Source organism: Aedes aegypti, chromosome 3, assembly GCF_002204515.2.
Source record: "Aedes aegypti strain LVP_AGWG chromosome 3, AaegL5.0 Primary Assembly, whole genome shotgun sequence".
Lineage (NCBI taxonomy): Eukaryota > Metazoa > Arthropoda > Insecta > Diptera > Culicidae > Aedes > Aedes aegypti.
In genome coordinates, this window is record NC_035109.1 from 24,603,575 (window position 1) to 24,629,719 (window position 26,145).

Sequence of the window (26,145 nt, forward strand, 5' to 3'; positions counted from 1 at the left end):
TCGGAAGAATTAGCTGAAATCGAATTCAGGTTAACTTCTGCGTTCATGAGTCCTCTCATGGCGTAGTGGTAACGCGCCCCAACTAGAGATCGAGGAGTCGTGAGTTCGATTCTCACTGAGAAGACGTGTAACTTTTTCGCAAATCTTCACATCAATTTGTCCATCTAATCCAATTGCAAATTATATGTAATGTTTAGCCGCTTTTCGGTAGTTGTTAAACTTCCACTCAGCTGGTTAGCCGTAAACCACGATTCATAATTAAAAAACAAGTACAAAAATCTGTTAAGTTTACTATAATCTGGTGAAAATCACTGAGCAGTGCAGTAAATTTGACTATGTCCATAGTAGAATCCACTACAAAGCATTGCATTTCGATCCGTGACACCCACCGTACAACACAGTGTGGTCAAAAGTATGATGCTAAACTTCTCTAATCAAGAATGTTTCTAGTCAAAAATACTACAACTCTGGTTAAATCAACAGAAGAAATTTTCTTGTGTAGTGATGTTGACTATGTTTTGGTAGAGTTAACAGATTAATGTAGTCGGTGGAAAATCGTTGGCGCAGTTCTTAATTTTACCATGGATTCAGTAGTTTCTACAATAAAATTCATTTCAGTGTACTCTTTAAGATGAAGTTCAACAAAATCAAGCTCTTCTGGACCAACACACCGCATAATCAGGATTGGATAGAACCACAAACAAACAGACGTCACACTCTCATGACTGTCCATCGATCAACTTTTTAACGGTCGAATCAAAAATATGGTAGGTGCACTGAAATTAATTGCATGCTAAAATCAACGACCAACAAATAGTCAAATGCACAGTGGTCAAATGTTTGCAAAATTACTATAAAATTAGTTAAAATTATCCACATTTTATTATTTTTACAATTTTAGTGGTGAATTTTCCATAGTAAATATAACAACACAAAGTGCTTAAAAAGCTTATACAAATTTCTACAATTTATGGCTCATTCAACTATTTCCATTGTGTACAATATAATGCTATTCTCAATTTGACAGCATTTACAATGTTCAAATCAACAACATGGAAGTTAAATTTTCCAACCGTGTTTATCAACACACTGGCCTCCATTTTTCTTTCAATCTAGTTGTGCAAATGTTGAAACGCTGGTACAGATCTTAAGTTTTCTGCTTAAAATAATGTTTTAAATCATTGGAAACTGCTTGCATGAGTAGCGCTGGCCAGGAAGTATAGAAATTAATTATTGGTAAGTAAACATATCGTGAACATATCATGAAATTAAACGGTTCGATTTGTTGCAAATTATAGTCCATTTTGTCGATTTTTCTTTCCAGCAAATGAAGCTCTGATTTCTGATCCAGTTGGAAATTCTATCGTAGCAGATAGATTACCGCGATCATCTGTTATCCACTTATATTTTTTGCTGATGAAAAAGATATCTATATGCAATGGTAAGACAGTATTTCTTTGCATATTCTATGGCCGCTATTACAGTGCTATTGTTTTTTTTTCAGTTGTGTATAAACTAGTAAAGCCCTCGTCAGACGCTTATTATTCTTTAAGGAGCGTTTTCACATTCTTGGTGCCCAATCGATTGAAATCATAGCAGGAATTCCGTTCCTAATCTAAGCACTAGTAGTTGACCTATGCTGCAGCTGCAAGATAGATAGTATGACTTTTATTAATACTACATCTTTTTTATGTACCTGTTAATATAAGAAAAATAAACTGTTCTTTATGTTGGATTATCTATGAAAAAAATTATTTCTCATTGAATACCAAAATAATATTACCATGCTGCAACAATGTGATAATAACCATTTATCTAGTATATTTAACCGCGCAATAGTAACTTAGTTAGTAGAGGCAACAACCTTGAATAACCTCTGCCATAATAGTAAAAATGACAATATTTGTTCTTATGTTAATCATGAAATCACTTCGGTTGAAAATCGTTGGTGCGAGTCTGTCAATTATAACCCCGATTGTAGTAATTTTCACCATCAAGCTTCTTTCAGTGTGACCAATCCGCCACACACAGCGCTCGCATCATTTTTATTCGTGTTTGACGTTTACACACTACCGCCATTTGTTGGCCTGTCGGCCAAACACACCGATTTTAGCATTGGGCGTACATGTCCTCGTGACTATGATTTTGATCGGGATTTGTTCTAAGTGTTACGTCTGTTTGTCTGTGGTAGAACTGTGCGACAATTTTCGCCGGCGGCGCGCATCGGCGAGAAGAAAATTTGTTGAAATCATAGTAGACATTGGAATAAGCAAATGCAACCAATGAACTTATGTACTAGCTTTGTTATATATAATGGTACCATAGGAACGCCTAACAACAAGTGGTGCCGAAGGCAGTTAAACTGAAATAATTTCATTAGTCTTTAGTCAGTGAACCGAACCGGTCGATTTTACTCTACAGAAGGTTATGGGCCCAGGCAGGCCATAGTCAGAAGAAAAGTGAAAAATTAGTTTGGCGATGAGCAGACAGCAGCAGAATCGTCCTGCTGGAAGCGAAAGTGGCCTGCCGGCCGCCAAGGGCGAAGCTGCAGGACAAGCCGCTGGAAGACCTGCCGTTGGAGGATCATCCGCTGGAAGTGGACAAATCAACGCCACGGTGTGTTTCGTAGAACAAGTTTATTACAAAAAAATAGGTAAGTCTGAAACTTATCCACAATAAAGTCTAGGTTTCTCGCGTTCATTTGCTGCTAAAACCAAAATAATCGGTCGGGGGGTCCAGAGTATTTTTTTTTGATTTCGAGAGACTTGCACATATGTTTGAATTTGCCCATCTTTAATTCTTTAATTCTTCTTCAATTTAGGGCGGTTCAAAATTACAAAATGTTTGAGAATTCAATCTCACATATGTTTCTTACTATCCTTACTATAAAAATAGTGTTCTGTGAAATTCGCAGCTTTCTAGGTGGTGATTTAAGGTGGCCCAAAGACAATGTAGGTTTATATGGAAATTACTATGAAGAAATTTTGAGGTATGTTCCAAACACGCTTGTACTGTAATGTAAGTACAAACTTATTATCCCATTGTAAAAGCTCATTCTTCAAACCATAATAAAGAAATTTGCTGAAGAGAGATATTCAATTCGACAGATATGTACCAGTTATGGCCATAGTGGTTCCCTATTTGGCCATATGTGAAATTTCGATAACCTTTACATATTTAATCTTTTCGAATGTTTTAACATCGAGATATATCTTATATCTTACTGCTAAAACACACAAAACCTTTCATAAAGTGGAAACATTCAAGTTCATTCCTTGTCGTTCGCTTGAAACAATCGGTTGTGTTTCTGTGTCGTAGGCTTTAGCTTCGTAGCCGGTGGAGTTTTTTTTCCCAAGTGGTTTTTATATCGATAGTTCATCCCACTGTGGACGCAGTTTAAGTGCCTAACGAACCGCGAGCAACTTAGGAAGTAGACACGTGTGACGAGATCACACGTGTACTATCCCAAACCGGCGTGATTCAATTGTCGATAATCCAGAATATCATCGCCATCGTCATCATCGCGGCGCATTCTAACCCGAGTGCACGCGCACCCGCAGTACCTACGGTCGAAACGGACAAAGCTTCAACTCGTTTCGCCGGCGTGCAAACGCATCGATCATCAGTGCAAAAACAACAACCATCCAGTCAGACGTAGCTTTGTATGCATACACAATGAGCCTCTGTACGTGCCATAAATCCCTTTGTTCTTTTGACTTTTACTGTGCGCCGTGTGTTGGTGCTGTCTCGCTCACTCTCATGGGCAACTTAAAAACAGGGCGCACAGTAAAAGTCAAACGTTTTATAGCATGCAAAGGCTCATACACTGATAAAAATCCACACGCTCGATCTGTGTGTTTAAAATTATGGATTTATTCATGAACGTCCATATCGATTTGCTATGATTTTCTTGCAAACTTCGTGTGTGTTACACATTAAATTCCTGTGTTTTGCTTCATGGATTGATTCATCAACCGACAACAGGGATTCCATATTTTTTCCACATAAGTTCCCGAAGCTTTCTCTTCAGATTCGTATGTGTCAACCTATGGACGCATAGATCATCACCCCAACACGGATTCAGTGTGTTTTGCTTATGGTTATCTTGTGTCATAATCATCATGTTCAAGTTGGTCGATTCATTGATTTGCGCAATGAGATTGTTATGATGAAATCCATGAGCTATGCTATCGATTTCCATGTTCAAAGCTTCTAAATTGTTTGTGATCAACCCATGGGATGCATAGTGAACTGAATTGCGGTTGGACCTCGTGTCGAACGACAGTCATCATCATGCTTCCAAAGAGAAGAAGCAAATTTTGAAGCTGAAAGTGTTAGATGAAAATTTGTGAATTCGATTTTTCTTTTATTAGTGAAGTTGACCGATATACGAGAATTCTACCTTTCTATAAGAAAACATTGATTATTATGTATAGTTTAGTAGAAAAATCGGATTCCACTAACAGATTTTCCTGGCTTTCAGTTTCGAAAAAAAATGGAATATGCTTATCCCTGGCTTCCCAAATTATGGATTTGTGGCGCCCCGCTTGTTGCTGGCTCACGGGTTTGAAAAAAAAATCAAGAGAGCTTGCGACAAGCAGAGGAGCCTCGGATCCATATTTTGGGGAGCAAAAGTTTTTCTACCAAATTTCTTCTTTCAGTCCCATGACATTTATGTTCTATCACACATGACTATCTAAAGCTACTACATTTCGAATTCAATAAGCAAATCAGTTGGTTTTCATGATTTAATATTTGGAAATTCATGTTTGTTTCACATGACAACCTAATGTTGATACACATGTTATTATACCGTGAAATCAATGATGAAATCCATATGGCTACCACACTCAAATCATGTGGTTTTCCTCATTGCGCAAATCTATAAGTAAAACACACGACCTTGACGTGTAGATTTTTCTCAGTGTAGCACGCAGCAACAAGGTCTTCGCATCGCACTTATTGGTGCTGGTAAATATATCGATTGCAAGGTTGTTTTTCGCTTCTCCTCTGTCTCTCTCCCATTGAAATTTTGCCTGTATAGGGGAGTTGGGTACAAAATAGCCCACTAATTGCTTAAGTTTTTTTTTTTCTTCTCGATTTTTTTTTTGTGAATTTGTTTTACCTATTTAGGGGAGGCGTGTACAAAACAGTCCACTGATTAATAATTTTTACGCATATATTTTTTGTTTATTTTTTTTTCATTATTATTATTATTATAATTATTTTTTTTCTTTTCTTCATTGGTTGCGGTTGAACTTTGTTCCGCATGGATGAATCGGATGGAGGCGATACGCCTCCTAGAGATCTCGTTGCTCGAACGCGGTTCTATCAACCGTCTTCGGCTGGGCCTTGGGTTGTCTATTTCCGGCGCAAAAAGAAGATTTTGAACGTGCTCTCGATTTCTCGGGAGCTGACGCGTAAATATCCTGGGACCGTCATTCACCAAGTGAAAGAATCCAAGCTGCGTGTAACTGCACCTAGTTACAAAGCAGCGAATGAAATTGCTCAGCATGAGGCTTTTACTGTGGAATATTTCGTCTATGTACCGGCACGAGAAGTCGAGGTGGAAGGGAAAATTATCGACGCGAGTCTGACATGCGAAGACATTAAGACTGGCAAAGGCGTCTTTGAGAACCGGTCCATTCCTGATGTGGCTATACTGGATTGTAAACAATTACAATCAGTTTCCATGGAAGGAAATAAGAAAGTGTTTTCGCCGTCAGCCTCGTTTCGAGTGACTTTCCCCGGTTCCGTCCTCCCGAAATTTGTTTGTATTGACAGTGCTTTTTACCCAGTGCGTCTTTACGTGCCGAAGGTATTCAATTGTACCAACTGCAAGCAGCTTGGTCACAGTGCTAGCTATTGCGACAACAAGCCCCGTTGTGGCAAATGCAACCAAGCTCACTTGGAAGATGCTTGCACACAGGAAGCCGAAAAATGTAGCTACTGTCGCGAGGAACTTCATGACCTGCAGAAATGCCCGGCTTACAAAAGACGCATTCGAAATGAGAGTCGCTCAATTGTGAAGCGCTCCAAGAAGACATACGCGGAAATGGTAAAATCTTTGATTCCATCCGCAAAAGAATCTTCATCAGCCATCCCAGTTGGTAACTCTTTTCAAGAGTTGTCTTCCGATGAAGCGAACGACGACGAAACCGATGGGGGAGATTCTTCGGAGGTACACGCACCCGGTAAACGAAAGTCTCACTCTTCTCCGGGACTGCGCCGAAAGGTAATGAAATCTTCCCTCAAAAGTTTGCCTAATTCCAAAGGAGGTGGGGCAAATTTGAAATTGCCGAAGAAACAGGTCTTTGATGCTTCCGTTCCGTGTTGCAGCAAAGATCTGCCGCCCCCGCCTCCACCGATTAAATATACTTCAAAAAGAAGCTCTAGACAAGATAGCAAGAAAAAAGCTACTGAAGTTCCTCGCTCTTCCTCGAAAACCCCCCGGGCCAAGCGAGGTCTGATAACTTTTACGGCTCTTGTGGATCGCATATGTAATGCTCTCGGAGTTTCAGATTCATTCAGAGGCATACTCGACCTTTTTCTCCCCGCGATAGAAGAGTATCTGAAGGAATTGACTATTTCATGGCCCCTCCTTGCTTCGATCATATCTTTCGATGGCTAATTCATCAAGTGAGGTACAAGATATGATCACTGTGCTACAGTGGAACTGTCATAGTCTAAAACCTAAATTAGACACATTTAAGTTTTTGCTTCACAACTCCGATTGTGATATATTTGCACTCTGTGAAACATGGCTTTCTTCTGAAGATGATCTTAACTTCTACGATTTTAACATTATACGCCAGGATCGAGATGATAATTACGGGGGTGTGCTTTTAGGGATCAAAAAGTGTCACTCATTCTACAGAATCCCCATCCCGACTCACCCAGGCATAGAAATCGTTGCTTGCCAAATAAGCGTAAAGGGTAAAGACCTTTGCGTAGCTTCTGTTTATATTCCTCCAAGAGTTTCAATAAACCGCCGTCATCTTTGGAATGCAGTCTCCATGCTCTCATCTCCAGTTTTAATACTGGGTGATATGAACTCACATGGTACTGGATGGGGCGAATCTTATGACGATTATAGAGCGGCTATTTTCTATGACTTATGCGACGATTTCAACTTGAACATTTTGAACACAGGTGAAGTGACACGTATTTCATCCGACGGCAAAGAAAGCCGTCTTGACCTGTCTTTGGAATCAAGTTCACTATCATTCGATTGCATGTGGAAGGTGATCGATGACCCCCATGGTAGTGATCACTTGCCCATAATAACTTCTATCAGAAATAATTTTGAAAGGTCAGAACAGTCAATTCAGGTTCCTTTTGACCTCACTAGGAATATCGATTGGCAAAAATTTGCATCAGCGGTAACTTTTGGTATCGAATCATTCAACACTCTCCCACCGTTGGATGAGTATCGATTCCTAACAGAATTGATTTATAAAAGTGCATTAGAATCCCAAAAGCAACGAGTTCCAAGTGCATCCTTCAAAAGACGACCAGCCACACCTGGTTGGGATGATGAATGCACTCAGTTGTATCGAGAAAAATCTAATGCCTTTAAAGCTTTTCGTAGATATGGTACCTCAGAACTTTATTTAGAGTACTCGAAGCTCGAAAAAAGACTGAAGAATCTTATTAAAGCGAAGAAGCGTAGCTATTGGCGACGTTTCATCGATGGCCTCTAACGAGAAACTTCAATGACGACGCTTTGGAGAGTGGCTCGCAACATGCGAAACCACTCATCCTCAAATGAGAGTGACGAATACTCCAATCGTTGGATATTCAACTTCGCAAAAAAGGTCTGTCCAGACTCAGTTCCAGCTCAACCGCCATTCTGGGAAACCCAGAGAAACGAGGCGTTGGACAGACCATTCACTATGCTGGAATTTTCTATGGATCTTCTTTCATCAAACAACTCCTCTCCGGGACGCGATATGATTAAGTTCAATCTTCTTAAAAATCTCCCTGATATCGCTAAAGGCCGGTTTACAGTTCGGAAAATGTGTCACGGGTTTTTTGCGCGGGATTTTGCACGGGAATCAGCTCGGGAAAATTTCCCGTTTAACATTCACCACACCTCTCCACATCCAACAAAATGAAATTTGACATTTGTTTATTTACCAACATCGGTGCGAGACTCCAACTTTACGCGGGTGAAAACTTTGAACTGAAAAAAGTGAAGAAAATTTGTCTAGAAACAGTGAAAAGTGAAGATTAATTGATTAAAGTGTTCATAATGAATAGTTTTGGAGAAGATGAGCTTTTGATTGTGGCCGCTTCGATATTAATCATAGGATTAATACTGAAGAAAAATCGGAGTGCCCACAAAAACATCAGGAGTTGTTGGGTAAATCCGTATTTGCGGCAACGGAACACAAAAGGAAGATTTGCGCAGGATGTAAGAGCAGTAGTTACTCTCATGTTCCGGTACCTCGCCCACACACAAAAAAGGCAAGCTCAAGCAAAATAAACCGCTAACCTTAGGGAGCCGGTTCCTGTTTTTGGCACGTTGGATTCACTTTGGCAGGAAGATTTGGTTCAAAGCTACTGAGCTTATATTTAGCCGTATTATGCTATTATGTGTTGTCTTGAGAAGCTTCTTATTGTAAAGATTCAGACAATTCGACCGAGAAGACCTCCCATGCCAAAGTGAGTCATGGAAGTGCTCAAGTTTGCAATATACCGGCTCGCTGTATTAGCTCAAGTCAAGTGGACAAGGGTGCCGAAGTAGTTCTTTACCTAGCAAACAGTGAGTAATCATTAATAATTATATTTACTCTAGTAACCTATACTTTTTATGCTCGTGAGCGAGGTACTGCAACATGAACGAAAGCTGGAGCAATACAGATCTATATCATCTATTTTTCCTCTTCATGCTAATCAATTTAAATAGTTCAATGATATGCGGGAATGGAACAACGAGTTCACGCAAAACTTCCATATGGAGCAGGACCAATTTGAAGAATTGTTTCAACGCGTGAGACATCGTCTGGAACCTAAAAGATGCACTCGCCCAGATGGAATCAGTGCAAAGCAGCGATTGGCCTATACCTTGGAGTAAGTATTTTAATTGGTGTTTGAACCAAGGTTTGAACTGCTTTGCGTTGGAAAAATGGTTAATCAGCGTACGTTATCGATTTTTCAGTAATATCGCCACAGCAATCGATTTTTAATACAGTCAAACCTCCATGAGTCGATATTGAAGGGACCATTGACTCATGGAAATATCGAGTAATGGAACAGAAATCCTTTGGAAAGCTGTTTCATGGGGCATCATAGTAGCCACGAAATTTGGTTTTTAGTATGGTTCCATGAGTCGATATCGAGTCATGAAACATCCACTCATGGAGGTTTAACTGTAGCGCATTTGATGCACACGATGGAATGAAGCTACCAACCTACCTATAGTTTTCTCAAATTTGCCAAAACAGATGTGTTTTACACACTTGAATCCTCTATTAATTTCTCCAAAAATCAACCAACTTTTCCAGCACTCTAACGCTACTGTCCCAGGGAATACTAGACTATTTTTAGAGATTTCCCAAATTCCCCATTTGTCCACTCTAAGAGATCTTCGAAAAATGCATACATAAATTCTTCCTCAAAGAATTCCCATGTAATCTCCAAAACTTTATTCAAGGTTCCACAGCAGTTAGCATTACAGCATTTTTTTCAGTAATTGTTTCGCTCATTCATACACAAATTTCAAGAGGGGTTCTGTCCGATGTTTTTGTAAGGAATTCCTCCAAAAAATCGTGTGAGATAAAGTTCAAAGATTCGATTGATTTTTTTCCTAATTATCTTGGAAGATTATCTATTAAATCACCTGAAACTTCCTCATGAGTGCATGAATTCTTTCAAAAAAAAAATTTTTTTTTCGAAATAATTAATTAATACATATTTAAAAAAATCCTTTCACTTTTTTTACGAACTTCCAGAAGAATGTATGGAAGAAATCGGTGAAAATATTCTTGGGAAATATATCGAATTATTACAAGGATGACAGAGGATGATACCTCAAAAGAATCTAGTTGAAATTGTTATGAAATCCTGAAGACCATTTTGTAGGAAATTCCAAGAAATCCCTGGAGCTATCTCTGGAGAGATTTTGGTTAAATATTTGAAAATGTTCTAAAAGAGAGTCTTTGAGGATGTCGTAAAGAAATCGATATAAAAATCATTGCATAAAACCCTGGAGATTTTTTAGAAAAATACCGTCGTGCGGAGTGACATTGGGTCAAAAGGGTTATGTTGGGCTACTATTTTTACAGCAAATTAATATTAGAATAACGATAATAATTTAGCGAGGTTGAAGAATACGTTATGAAGAGCAACTCGATGTCATCGATAAATCTGAACTAACTCGTAATGAAATTCCTGCAGAAAATCATGAAAAATACATACAGTAATACGTAATTTCACGAGAATTTAAACAAAAATATATTTTTGGTCTCTTATTTTAGGTAAGAGGTCTCAATAGTTCTTTCAAAGCACTTAGTCGCTACCAGCCCTGAAATACAAAAATGAGTCAGTCACTCTTCCTGTTATGTAAATATTTTGAAATCAGGAAAATTAAATCGAGTGTTTCAATGTTCCTCCTCAATTCGGTCTTGGTAGTCGGTAGCATTCATGTTGAAGAGTGTTTTGTGCTAAATGTGCCATTTATTTTAATCCCTATCATACAAAATAATCTGTTTTGCAGCGGTGTAATGCACCCTGGCTGACCAGACTCAAATATTGCAGAAAAGTATTGGTGATGAAAATATTGACAATATCGTGATCGTCAAGGGACCGCTTATAAAAACAGAGTTTGTAAACTACCATTTTTGTAATGCATCTTGGATAATTACTACTAGGGTGGATACAATTTATGAAAATTTTAAAATATTTTCCATATCTTCTTTACTATCCATATGATTAAAATAGTGCTCTGTGGAATTTGCAGCTTTTTTGTAGTGGTTTAAAGGTGGCCCAAAAAGATGTTATTTATATGGAAATTAGAGAAATCTTGAGAAATTGTCCAAATACGTTAGTACTGCGATGTGTGTACACATTTATTATCTCATAGTAAAAACGTATTCTTCAAATCATACACGCAGAGAAATATATTGTAAATCCAACAGATTTCTGCATAGGTTCAACAAATTTTATTGTAGACTCACGGCTTACCAGCATTTATCATTGTTTCAATAAATATACTCATTAATTCCTACAATAAATATTGTTGTTTCTAAAAATGCCTCAAAGCAGCTAACTGTCAAATACAAAAAATATATTTTTTGAAACGAAAATATCCTTTGTTGAATCTATAAAAACATTGTATTGAAGTAACTGTATGAGTCATGTAGAAACAAAACATAATAACTGTTCATTCAATAAAATAATATTTTAATTTAAATCAAGCTCAACCAAAGTTGCAAAAGGTGATGTTTTTATTAATGCTTGCTCGTTTATTATATAATCATGTTTATCTAATCAGAATGAATGATTGTGATGTTCTAGAACAAAGTTCATCTCTGGATGGTTCTATAGGTTGTGAGCAGCTCACATCGAATTTCACCAGCCGTTGTCGTTGCTGAATAACCCGGACGGCACATTCTGGAACAAATATGCAAATTGATTCATTTGTTAATTACATAGACTTTTTTATAATTACCTTTTGCGTTTCTTGTGCGATAGTTTTCCTCCCGCCGCTAAAAGTATAGTTTCCATTTCTTCGGCACATATTGGCTGAAAATAAATTGTGTGATATATAAATGAAATGCCTTCTGAAAGTATTAACTTGCCTCAAATATTTACCGTCTGATAAATCAAAAATTTGCAGCAATTTAATGAATTCTTATCGTTTTTCACTGGATATACTTTCAGCTCTATTCATTTCGTTCGCGTCACTTTTTCTCACAAATACATGATGGCGACCATAAATAAAAAATATTGTAGATTCTAAAAATCACAATTATAGAAATAATAATTGTAAATTGTTGAAGCGAAAATCTACTATCATATTTTCATTCAACTAGAAATTTTGTTGTTTTAAAAATATGCTGGTTTAGAAGCTAACATGCGAATGAATTGATTTGATACATACACAAATTATTGATTCTAACCAATGCGTTCTTAGTTTCAACATATTAAAATTCTTCTGCGTGTAACTAATCCCTTTTGCACTATTTTTGTTTGGAATTTTTGCAGGACTATAAACCCACATGTAGCAGAATAATCGAAAACAAATTCATGAATATATCTTCTTCCATCCGTCGGATAGAACTGATATTTCAGCAACTTCTTTTATTATGATTTGCAGAATAAATTTTCTCTATAAGATGATAGGTTTGTACTTATATTACAGTACCAACGTGTTTGGAATATTTTTCATGATTCCTTCATAGTAATTTTCTTATAAACCTACATCGTCTTTGGGCCACCTTTAAATCACCATCGAAAAAACTGAAAATTTCACAGAACTCTTTTTTTTCATATGGATTTCAAGGAAGATTTCTAAGATATGGTTTCCAATTTTCTAAATTTTGAGCCGCCCCAGTGGTTACAATGACTTCCTATGTGGCCTTAATCAATTTTTCGGTGGAAAGCAGTGCAGTACAATATAAATTATGTGTAGGGTGCCGGTGCCATTAGTGGACTACCTAAGCAGTAAAAAATCATAACAAAATAACGAAAAGCTCTAACAGAGATCTTTTGGCGTCAACAGAAAGATTTTAACCTCTACTATATGGGAAAAATATAAAAAGAGTGATAAAACTATTTTTTTTAACATAAAATCGCTTGAGCCACTATTGGTACACGTGCTCCAGTAGTTGCGCTAGTGCTCCAGTAGTAGACGTTCGGGAATGATACAAGGAATTTTAAACAAAATGATAAATTTGTACATAGGTTTAACATTTTTCCCTCGGAACAGCAATTAATATCTTTCGAATGAAGCATAAAGATCATCTCAAGGGCTTTTCTTCATTTTTATACATCCATTTTAAAAACTGCTTTCGACCGTTGATCCACTACTGGAACACGACGGCTACTATTGGTGCAAGGGAGCCAATTTTTTATGTAAACTTAATTATTTATATGACTTTTTGATAAGATAAAAAGCTGAAATTTGACAAATCGACTAAACTAGAGCCGATCTATCCACCAAAAATAGCACATGTCGTTTTTATCGAAAAATGTACGTTTTATTCCATAGTCCAATCTACTGGTACATTACATTGGTACCGGCACCCTATTATACTCATAACATCATACTTCTCTTTTAAGATATCTTGCTGGGGGACCCTTTTTCGAAAGATACGCGGCAAGCAATTACCGTACAAGCAAATCATCGAGTTGCAACGTAATTAAAGAAACATGTCAGATTATTTATGAAGAACTGGCAAACACGGAATTCATGGCCTACACAGAAGACAACTGGAGAACCGTTGCGGATGACTACACAAAAAAATGGAACATGCCAAATTGTCTTGGATCGCTGGACGGAAAACATGTCCGAATCAAATGTCCGTCGAATGTAGGATCTTTATATTACAATTACAAGGTAACTATCATTCCATATTATGGCCAGTGATCACATATAAAACTGATGTAACACTATGTACACGGAGAACTTTGGAAATACTAGTTAGATTAGCAATTATTACATTTTTCACATATTTGGATAGAGATTTTTGTTAATAACATAGGTCGATTCACTTTTTGGCAAATTGACATATTAAAGCGCCACTTTAAGAATAACGTGGGGTAGGTGAATGCTCTCAGGGGTCAACTACGGTTACATATTGAACTGACGTTATACCTGAAAAATCCAGATATCCAGTGGGATTCCTCCATAAATTCCCCCAGGGGTTCTTCCAGGGATCCTTTAGGACAGGGCTGCCCAACGTTCGGACCTTATTTTGTGTGGCCCGCGGAAGGTTTGAAGATTCTTCTCATATTTGACCCGTTGACTATTCTATCAACCCAAAGTTACAGCATACCAGGACTATTTAGTTTTAAATTTAATGTCAACCTTAATATTTATGCTGGGTAATTATTTAAATTGTTTTGTTTGTTGTTTATTGAATCTCCTTATATATTTAATTTTATGCATAATTCAAATTCTAAATCTCAAATTCTGAGTGTTTCAACAATATGTTTATTATGTTAAAATAAATATGTAGCCGGAACGCAACTTATGGGTAAAACGCTAAATTTGCATGCATAATTTCACTGAATCATAGGCTAATATTCTCACAAAATCCTGTAAATAAATTTAACCGATACCTGGGCGTAATCCACACAGAGTCCTTGGCAGTATCATAAACTATACGGGCTTTTTACTAAATCCGGAATAGAATTTTAATAAGAATTCTGGACACGACTTTGATGGAAAACATTGGCGAGATTCTCACAGAATTGTCAACTAGGATTCCAAGGACTTCTACCGGAATTTTCAACGAATTCAATACATAATTTTCTAAAATTCTAGGCTAGATTACAATATAACGCTATGTCCCTTTTCGTCAAAAACTTGAAATTTATAATACAATTTTGAGCAGGTTTCTTTTGAATTACTTTTTACCATTCTCAAAAATTTCAAGCTTTCGAAATGATTATTGAGTAAGATTCTAAAGGAATCGCAGATTTTTGTTATAGCTTGGTCATATAGCATATTCTGGGTCATGCTTATAATACTAGGTCGGATTCTGATAGGATGCGAAGTATGATTTTTATAAAATCCTGGGTATTTTCCCACAAGATCCAAAATTCCAGATTCTTTAAAACATTCTGAATTGGATTATTATTTGATTTTCAAAGGAACGCAATATCCTGCAGAATTCTTAGCATTAATTAAAATTAAATTTACTTTATTCATAGATTTTTGTCAGATTTTATGAATTCCATTTGCTGACTTTTATCAGACTTCATGCGAACATTTGTGCGTTTAAAAATGTGGCCCGCGACACAAATTTGTTTCTGTGATTTGGCCCGTGGTTCAAAAAAGTTGGGCAGGCCTGCTTTAGGAACTCCTCCAGAGATTCCTTAACAATTCCTTCTGAGGCTTGTCTAGTAATCGCTTTTAGGATTCCTCCGTTTTAGGCATTGCATAATTAGTTCTCATTTGATTTAGAAGAATAATAAAATAAAAAGCGAAGAAAACCATCCATGATTGTAATGTTTTGCAAGTTGTAACATAAATAACAGCAGCGAACGAGAGCCCCAAAGAGAGAGCGATGATAAAACTCATTTTCCTCGCTCTGGGTACCTGGGTATTTTATTTTATTTTCATGATTAAAAATCCCCGAACATTCGATAGCAAAAATGCCCCTCAGGTTTGCAGCTTGTTTAGATGGGTTTTATAATGCACAGTTATCCCCTCAATCAAATCACAGCTGTAGCAGAAGATGATAAACATGTTCTCATTATATGTTGCGGATCATGAATCATGAATGTAATGGAGAGGAATAACTGAAAGGTTCACTATTTTTTTTTTTCAAAATTCAATTCCTGCTTCAAGTGTTAATCTAGCAATTATTCAAAGGATTTCTCCACAAACTATAAATTTCTCCAAGCATGCCCGAGCAGAAATTCTCCAGAGAATCCTTCATCAAATTTTTCTAGAAATCCCCGAAAGATTGGTTCAGAAAGTTCTCCAGAAATTCCTCCTAGGGTTCCTTCAAGAATTCCACCTAATCGATATTCCTCTAAAAAACCTTCTTTTCCTTTTTTCCAGGAATATCTATAGGAAGTTCCCCATAAGTGGTTCCATGTATTTCACCAGACATTAGGGATATAGGGATATATATAAAAAAATATCCAGAGGAATATAGGGATTCTTAAAAAAATTTCCAGAGTTTTGTCCAGGAATTGATCTAAGGCAGTGTTTCCCAAACTTGTTCAGACTTTCGCCCCCTTATGACCAATATTTTTAAGAATCGTCCCCCTGGACAAGAACTTTACTTTAATGTGTTGAATACTAAAGTTTTCTGAGCTTGGATAAATAATGCATTACTAGTGTACTGAAAGAATTCCCGACAGAGCTTTAAAACAATTCCATCATGGTACGCGAACAACGCGCGACATGTTGGATCCTGCCCTCGTCGCCCACCCCCGCAGGAGTAAGCATCAAGGTCGAAGGATCAAACACTACTAACTCCCAGATGAACTTCGGAGGAATTGCTGGAAGAACTCCGAAGGAATTCTCGTAAGGACTGCGGAGGAAATCCTAGAGAAACTCTGGGGGAATTTCCGGATCAACTGTGGAGGAGTTCCCTAAGAAACTATGGAGGATTTCCGGAGGAAGTCTGAAGTAATATTCAGAGAAACTCCAGAGAAATTCCTGGAGGAATTCCCCAAGAACTCCTCCACGAATTTCTCATGGGATTTCCAATAGAAATTCCTCCAGGGGATTTCATACAAGATTTTCTCTGGGGATTTGCACCAGGAAATCCTTCAGAGGTTTCCTCCAGGAATTTCTCAGAGGATTTCCGATAGCAAATCCTCCGGGGATTTAGTCCAGGATTTTCTCTAGGGATTTCGTCCAGAAATTCTTCAAGAAATTCCCCTGAGGATTTCAGGGTGGCCACTGAACCGGGAAAAACGGGAGAAGCGGGAAAAAGACGGGAATTTGAATCCATCGGGAAAAAGACGGGAAAAACCGGGAATTTGAGATGATCACCGGGAAAATAATTTCGAATGAAAATCTTTAAGCTCTAAATCTACAAAATTAGTCGTAGAAAGTTGTTACGGTTGATGGTAATGCCATTGAACATATTCAATTATGCATAAATAACTTTTTAACAATAATGATTTAATTTCTTGTAGAAATAATCTACTTTGCTACACTATACTTCTTAGAACTGCTTCACTTCACTCATTGATTAGCAATGTTTCGAAAAATTTTATGATTTTTTTCCTCTTACTATTGACTTATTTTTCTTTTACTAATCTGACTCGAAGTTTTGAATTAGAGTTTCAAAACTTCTTGCAGACAGTTTAAGCACTCAAAATTTTCTTTAGTTGCTTTAAATAAATCAATAAATCCAAATGTTCTTGAAAATCGTTCATAAGAGCTTCTAATTTGTCATTCGTTACCTAATTGACCAAAAGTTGTATAAACAAGTTGAGATACATGATTCAACACCGTTGGCTTTGTATGCTTTATTTCATCCTTACCTTAAACTCTTCATTTCTATGAAGATACAAAAAAGATTATGTATTGAAATATTTTTAAACATTGTAGTAAGATGCACAAAAGAGGCATATTTATATAAATGAAAATGGAATGGTGTTTTTATGTCACGAGATGGCTTGAGAACAAGACGATCGATTTGAACAATTCTTTCACTTTTGTTTTCCTCAAGGAGTTGGACGTTTTCGTATGGAATAATATTTCTCAAAATCCTCCGAGAAAGTTGAGAAAACGAATACTATAAATTTGACACAAATTTAGGGTTTTTTGAACGCCTACTGGACAATGCAACGTTTGCCGGGACAACTAGTTGTTGGCAAACATGGGCTTGGTAACTTTTAAAACAAAACCCTGTCAAAGTGAATTGAAAGTGCCAAGAATAGAATAGCACAATTGAGCTAAATGAGGGTAGTGACAGGAACCTAGTTTTGAGAAAAAAGACTCAAGTTTTTTTCAGTTATTTTCCATTTTAAACTAATTGTGTTGAAGCCAAAAACAAGCCAATCTTCTACAAATAATATTATTTTTCCGATTGGTCGTAAAAATCTCCTTAAAATGCCATTGAAAAGCTTGAAGTAGATTTTTTGTTTCAGTTTCAATAAAAAACCGGGAAAATAATGAAATTTTTACCGGGAAAACCGGGAAAAAAGCGGGAATTTCAAAATGAATATTTGGTGGCCACCCTGGGATTTTCTTTAGAAATTCTTTCGGGGATTTTTTCAGAGTATTTAAACTAGGAATTTCTCCAGGAAGCTCTTTAGGGATTTGCACCAGGAATAGGGTCCTAAAGCCCTGTCCATATTTTAGTGCCAAACGCTTAAGTTTAGGTCAAAAACAAATGTTTACTCAATTTTTTAATGTTTTCCGTCGGTTTAAGCCCAAAAAACATTTTTTCATGTTTCTTTAGATTTTGTCACACCCCTTGGCTTAAATTCAAATTTTTGGTATATTTTGTTTTCCGTGTCCCTTCGGAAATGTCAGATAGGAACAATCCCTGTGTTAAAACTAAAACCCCTGTGGTATTTTTGTCGACTAAGTAAACGTCAAACATGATCAAAAGTGTCAAGGTTCATTTATGGACCTAATTTTTAAATTAAAGTAAAAACATGATATAGCCGTTATTTGAGCGGGAAAATTTTTTAAAATTTTTAGGGCCCAATTTCTCCGGAGATTTCCTCCAGAAGTTCCTCTGGGGAGTTCAAGGATTCCTCCAGGGTTTCCCCTAAACATTTACTCCGTGATTTTCTCCCCTCTCTTTATGCCTTTTTCAGAGCATTTATCCGCAGATTTCCTCTAGGAATTTCTCTGGGGATTTGCATCAGGAATTTCTCGGGAGATTTTTTCCCGGATTTCTTCTGACAATTTGAAGTTCTTTCGGGTATTTTTTCCAGGAATTTCTCAGAAAATCTTCAATAGCATTTCCTCCGGGGATTTTCTCCTACTCTAAAGATTTTCATCGAATTCCTCCGGGGATTTACTCCAGGATTTACTGCAGAATTTCTCCGAGAATTTCAAATAGCAATTCCTCCGGGAATTTCAAGGATTTCTCTGGGGATATTCCTCTAGAGCTCCTTCGGAAATTTTCTCCAGGAATTCCCCAGGGGATCTCTAGTAGTAACCCAGTAGTAGTAAGCAGTTCTTTCAGGAATTCCTCCGGGTTTTTCCCGGATTACCCCTATGAATTCCTCTGTTGGTCCCTTAGCAATTCTTCCGGAGTTCCTTCAGCAATTCCCCCGAAGTACCTCCTGGAGATTTGAAGGAACCTTGTAAGATATGCTGGATTAAATCGAAAAGAATTGCTGAAAGAATTTCTGAAGCAACTCAAGAGGAACTACCGGTGCAGCTCCGAAGGAGTTCTCAGAGGAACTATAAAGGAAGTATAAAGGAGAAACTCTGGACAAAATCCTTGAGAATCTGCAGAGGAAATCATAGAGGAACTACGAAGCAATTCCTGGAGGAACTCAGGAGGCGTGCCTGGAGAAACTCCGGATGTGTTTCTGAAGAAACTCCAGAGGCGATTCTCGAGGAACTACGGGGTTATTTTTGACGAACTCCGGAGAAATTCCTAGAGAAATTAAGAGAAAAATTCGAAGCAATTACCACGGAAGGAACTCCGGAGGAACGGAGGAAGAAGGAATCTAGAAGAATTGCCGGTGGAAATCCGGAGGACGTTCCGAAGAATTGCTGAATGAAATCCAGAAGAATTGCTGGAGGAAATTCGAGGACTTTTAAATAAACTTTGAGCAACTCTGGAGGAACTCCCGGAAGATGTTTTTAAAAATTCCGGGAAAAACTTTTGTGAAATTTCCTGAGGAACTCTGGGCAAACTCCCGGAGGGAATGTAGTGATTTTTTCGAAGCAACTTCAGAAAAAATCCTAAAAGAACTCTGGATCATTTCATGAGTCGATGTTCCATTATTCGATATCGACACATCGAACCATACAAAAACCAACATTTCATAGTTACTATGATGGTCCCCTCAAAAAACTGTTCAAAGTATTTCTGTTCCATGACTCGATATTTCCATTAGTCAATGGTCCCTTCAGATATCGACACGTGGAGGTTTAACTGTACTTGAGGAACTCTGGAGAACTCCTGGAGATATTTAAAAAAAAAAATCCAGGACGAACTATGGAAGAAATCCGAAAGAATTCCTGATGGAAAAAGAATTTCCGGAGCAGCTTTTGGAAAAATTACTGGAAATTACTCCCGGCGGAATTTATTAATGAAATCCCTGGAGAAACCCTTGGAGAGTACATCGCTGGAAAAAATTCTGGATGAAATCTACAGAAGAGTTCCTGGATGAAATCCCGGAGGAGTTCATGGAGGAAAAGCTCTCCGGAGGATTTTCTGGAGCAAATCGCCAGAGAAGTTCCTGGAGAAATTCCTCGAAGGAATTCCTGGGCGAAATCCCTAGAGTAATAGGTATCGAAAATCCCCTCAGAAATTCCTGGAGAAAATTCCCCTAGGAGTTCCTGGGGATATCACCGGAGGAATCTTCGAAATCCCCTAAGGAATTCCTTTAGAAATCCTCGGAAAAATTTCTGGTTTAAATCCCAAAAGGAATACCTGGAGGAAATCTCCGGGAAAAATCTCTGAAAAAATGCTCGCAAGAATTTCTGGAGAAAATCTTGAGTTCTTGGGGATATCCCCGGAGGAATTCCTGGAGCAAATCTCTGGAGAAATTACTAGTGCAAATCCTCAGAGATATTCCTGGACCAATTTTTCGGATAAATTCTCTGAAAATATCTCCGAAGAAATTTCTGGAGAAAATCCTCGGAGGAACTTCCTTATGAAATTCTAGAAGAAATCCCCAGAGGAATTTTTGGACGAAATTTAAGCAAACTAGGCTTAAATTTAAAGCGATACGTCATTTTTTCAACGATTTTCAAACATTTCTACTATTTTTTAAAAAGGCATGCATATTTCAATGATGTGTTATTCTAGGCAAATGGCTTTCTTTTTTTCTAATACACCATCTTGATTGGACCATGACTTTCAATTTTTCAACTTTGTCCGGTACTGGGAGATCTCTCCCTACAGCCAAAAGAACAAAAATCGGTTTAAAATGGATTTTTGAGAGCATCTCAAAGTCATAAGTAATTTTTGACCCTTAATGCATAATTTATAACTTTTTCTAATGCATTAGAAAGGTTAACGTTCAAAAAAATTTTATTTCATAGCTTCAAAACTCTTGTAAGTTGTTAGTTTTAATCAATGTAAACCAAACTTTCGTTAAAAACAGCATTTAGCGGAATTTGGGGCAAGTGTGCCACCTTAAGCAAATTGTTTTCTAACTTTCTCTAAAGCTTATAAAATCCATCAATTTAGCCTCATGATATTAGTTTCACATCTTTTCATAACCACTGTGCCATTTAAAAACAAAATAATTTCAAAAAGTATTAGTTTTGGAGCTACTCAAATATCGTCCAAAATAACCTTTTTTTCGACACTATGTGGCAAGTGTGCCACCCATATAGGGCAAGACGGCCACCGAATGATTATCGCATGTAATTCTACTTGTAATAAAATTTTCTTTATTTCCTATTCATATTACTTACAAAGCAGACGCTTGTCGATAATTTGAAAAATAGTTTTAAGTTTACCGTGATAAGGGGATGCTTTATAACAAGGTTCAAAACATGCGTAACTCTCTATTACTCAATTCGAATAACTAAATTGGTTATTTTTGTCTCAATTCAATACATTATATGTATTACCTTTGTATTACGGCAAATATGTATAATATTACACTAGATCAGCACTAAATAACGGTAAAATATTGATGTATATATAAAACGGAAATTAATAAGCTTAAAAACATGTTACTATTGAGTATTTTAGGGAAAAAATCACTTTGGGGGGCAAACATGTCAGTTCTTCCCCTAGTAAGTATACTTCAGAAACTACTACTGGTGCCTCATTTTGATTTATTGTTATAATTTTGTTGATGATGTTTACATTTTTATAAATTACACTTCAACAATTTTTGTTTACCAAATGGGTGGCACACTTGCCCCAATAAGTATACATTTCAACCAAACTGGATTTCGTATGTAAAACTAAATACTTTTTTCGTTCAAATGCCACAATAACTTACACATGTGAAAAGTTTTACGATGTACAGTACGTTAAAAAAATATGTTAATAATTTACCTGTTACCATGCTATTTAGAAACAACGAAATCTTATAAAAATCCACTTAAAATTGTTGGTTGTTTTTGCAAAAGTCGATGTAAATACGTGAAAAATAGAGCAATTTTCATCATATTTTTGGCATTGTACTGTGAACTATAACGGAACATATTGTTAAGCTCAAAGAGAAAATATATACAGTAGTTTTTATAAAAAGCAGGGGTGGCACACTTGTCTCTATGGCACACTTGCCCCAAAGTCCGCTAAAGAATTTTTTTTTCAAAGCATAACAACCCTAGTTGCGTAACATTTTTTAAGGTCAATTTCTTGTCTGCGAGAAACATCGAATTACGAACTTTGTTTTACAACAAACTACCCTGCACTATGCTGTACATACCTCTAAATAATTGATGTGAGATAACATTCATTTCAATTATTTTTGAATTCATATTAAAGTTATACTTGAAACAGGACCCTATTTTGGAGTTTATTGATTTGATGATAAGAATATAAAATAACTTAAATGAGCGGACAGTATTGATATACTTTTTACTAGAATATATCCTGATGTTTTATCATTTCAAATAATATATGTGTTTCGAGTACGGCAATAATATATCTTCTATCAATATAATAATTGATAGTAAAATGTAAATTAATAATAATATCAACGCAATGTTTTGCGTATTACTATTTTTTATGATCAAACAGTTTATCATTTAAAATGTATTTCCCAACAGTTTACAATAATTTAATATAATACACTCTTTTTTCGTTACAGCGGTATCATAGTATCATATTAATGGCAGCAAGTGATGCAAACTATGAATTCACTTTTATCGATGTTGGATCGCCCGGTGCAGATGGCGATGTTAATGTTTTCTCAAGGACTGACTTCGGGAAACACATACTAGAGGACGATCCATTTTTGAACCTACCACCAGATGCTCCAGTCAATGGTGTTGACATGCCGCACTTCTTCATAGCTGATGATGCTTTTCCTTTAACCCGGCGTACAATAAAACCTTATGGAAGCGGTGAACTTAACAACGATCAACGGGTTTTCAATTACAGACTTTCGCGTGCTCGGCGTACTGTAGAGAATGCATTTGGGATTTTGTCGATGCGCTGGGGATGCCTTAGATCAGAATTTCTTTGTGCTCCTGACAAGGTGAAGCTCATCGTTGCTGCTTGCTGTGCGCTTCATAATTTCTTACTGAACAGAAATGCTTCATACGCGAAAGTAGTGGACCGTTATGACAGAGATGGAAAGCTTATTGAGGGAGAATGGCGCACGTTTCAGCAGATGGATCAGATCAATGGACAAAAACGTGGACGCCCTCATGAAACTGGAAGCTTTATTCGACGTAAATTGACTGAATACTTCAACAATATCGACATATTACCGTTTCAGTTTGAACGCGCTAATTGCCTTTAAAGAATAGCTTTACATAGATGTATATTATTATACTTAAACGTTTCAGCAGAAATCCCTAAATGGTGCACAGTTAGTTAACATTAAGTACATAATTCCGTTATTGTTGAATTAATAGCTTTACATACTATAAAAACTGAACATATACTAAACTGAACTACGGCCAGAGAAAATAAAGTTAATTGGAAAGCTTTAACAAATAATTTAAGATCGACAGCGTATCCTAAGAGTAAAAATCCGATTACAAATTTGAGGGACTCAATGGATCATTAAAATAACCAAAACGGCCGCTATGGAAAGCATAGATAGCGCCACCGTAGCTTTGTGTGTTTGACAGAACAGCAATGCTGTCACAATGTTAAATCCCATATACAGTGGCGCCTTTGTTTTGATGCGGTGAGCACTGGCAAAAACTATCTTCAATGATCCATTCCATTGATATGATGAACACTGAGCTTTGTGCTGTAGTGTACTCTATAACCGTTCAACACTGTATTTTAGACTAAACATATGCAGTATTGCTATAGCAAACGAAATCGACGAACCATTTAAAGACTAACTTGAAATGAAATAAATATAAACATGTACCAATCTTGAATTAATTTACGTTAAAATCGATAAGTATTAGAATTTGAAAACAAATTTAACTGCTAAGGTTCGATTCCGCCTCAGGCCGAACAACTTTTCGAGAGGAACGTTTTCCGTCTGTGCCACGACGTTGAATGCTAGCCCGTTGTCTAGTGTGGTGCTTCCTTCAAAGGGCAAACAGAGCCTGTAGAAGTATTAACGTGTCAGTGCCTAACTAAACCCCCTATAATTGCGAAATCGTAAATAAAAGTGCGGGATTACCGATGTAATCCGATTCAATGATCGGTCTGGTGTATTTCCCGCACTTTTATCCCCGGTCTGGTATATTTTTATTCCCGGGTTGGTGTTTTCCTGCACTTTTATTCTCATTTCCGCACTTGTTATATGCTTAATATGTCGTATATTTTTTCCATAGTTGTTGGTAGATATCAGTTAAAATTCTAAAATGTGTACAATGTTTTATAATACGATTGTCTTTTATTTTCCGTTCAAGTTTCATTACATTTCAGTTATTATTCAGTATGTATTATTGTTTAAGATTTGCTAAAGCCAAAACTGCATGCCCTCCATAAATGGCATTTGGCGCAGAACATTATCCAGCTCAGCATGAAACTCAACCAACTTGAGTTGAACTCATTTTGGTTGGTTTGACTTTATTAACGAGATTTTTAGCCCTGGGCTAGTTCATCTCGGGACCAACGGCTTTACTTCCCTTCCGAAGGAAGTCGTCACTATAACTTTTTACGTCATAAGTGACTATGTCGGGGATGGGATTCGATCCCAGGTCCTCGGCGTGAGAGTTGAACTCATTTTGAATATTTGCACCGAAATCACTTATCGCAAACCTTCAAATTCCGCGCGGAAACAATTCAAAGTGAATTGTTCCCGCGCGGGAAAGTTTGTGTAGAGTTTCATTTCCCTTCTCAGTGCAAATCCCGCGGTAGCGTCTACACTTCAGGAAAACTGTCATGCTCAAATTCCGTCACGGGATTTCCAAATCCCGCTCCCATTTAAAACACATGGGGGACAAAATCCCGTGACACGTTTTCCGAACTGTAAACCAGCCTTAAAAGACGGTTGCTTGACCTGTTCAACTTATTCATGGAGCACAACATTGTTCCACCTGAATGGAGACAGGTCAAAGTAGTAGCTATTCAAAAGCCTGGGAAACCAGCGTCTGATCATAATTCGTACCGCCCGATCGCTATGTTATCATGTTTAAGGAAATTGTTAGAAAAAATGATCCTATCCCGACTCGATCACTGGGTCGAATCAAACAACATGCTTTCCAGTACACAATTTGGCTTTCGCAAGGGCAAAGGAACAAACGATTGTCTAGCGTTGCTTTCATCAGATATTCAACTAGCCTTTGCGGACAAGGAGCAATTGGCTTCGGTTTTCTTGGATATTAAGGGCGCTTTTGATTCGGTTTCCATAGAAATATTGTCAGAAAACTTGCACAATAGTGGACTACCTGGAATATTGAATAATTTCTTGTACAATCTGTTGTCAGAAAAACACATGAGCTTCACTCTCGGTCAACTGACAACTTCCAGAATTAGCTATATGGGCCTTCCCCAAGGCTCATGTTTAAGTCCCTTGCTTTATAATTTTTATGTTAAAGATATTGACAACTGTTTGGAAGAACCATGCACGCTTAGACAACTTGCAGATGATGCTGTGGTCTCTATTAAGGGCCCACGAGCCGACATCTTGCAAAGACCATTGCAAAATTCCCTTGATAATCTATCCACTTGGGCTACAAATTTAGGAATCGAGTTTGCACCGCAAAAAACTCAACTGGTCGTATTTTCTAGAAAGCGGAATCCAGCCCAACTAAAGCTTAAGCTTTTGGGAACAGACATCGATCAGTCTTTGACTTCAAAATATCTTGGGGTCTGGTTTGATTCAAAATGCACTTGGCGAATCCATACTAAGTATTTGGTAGAAAAATGCCAACAAAGGATCAATTTTCTACGAACAATTGGGTCCTAAAATGTTTAATGAATTCTTGTTTTTATTTAATAATACGAAAGAGCATGTTCTTGCAACTACTTTAGCTATTTTTCCAGCTCAAATAACGGCTTTAACATTTTTAAACTTCAATTCGAAAAATGGTTTTTCGGTTTCGGTTTTGACACTTGTGATCATGTTTGACATTCACTGTTTCGACAAAAATGCCACAGGGCATATAGTTTTAACACTGGAGTTGTTCCTATCAGATAGATTCTGACATTTCGGAAGGGACACGGAAAACAAAATATACCCAAAATTTGAGTTTAAACCAAG

General features: G+C 37.1%; 1 protein-coding gene across 2 annotated transcripts; it reads left to right on the top strand.

Annotated features, from left to right (window-relative positions):
- The first annotated feature begins 7,971 nt into the window (after positions 1–7,971).
- On the top strand, positions 7,972–23,519 carry LOC110679138. Of its 2 annotated transcripts, XM_021853190.1 has the most exons (4): positions 7,973–8,416; positions 8,912–9,075; positions 13,288–13,564; positions 22,615–23,519. In XM_021853190.1, exons 1-4 carry the CDS (start codon positions 8,255–8,257, stop codon positions 23,269–23,271), a joined length of 1,260 nt encoding a protein of 419 aa, XP_021708882.1. In that variant the 5' UTR covers positions 7,973–8,254; the 3' UTR covers positions 23,272–23,519. The 2 variants fall into 2 exon arrangements, with proteins under 2 accessions (XP_021708883.1, XP_021708882.1); XM_021853191.1 differs by lacking the exon at positions 13,288–13,564 and having other exon boundaries at positions 7,972–8,416.
- The last annotated feature ends 2,626 nt before the right edge of the window (positions 23,520–26,145 follow it).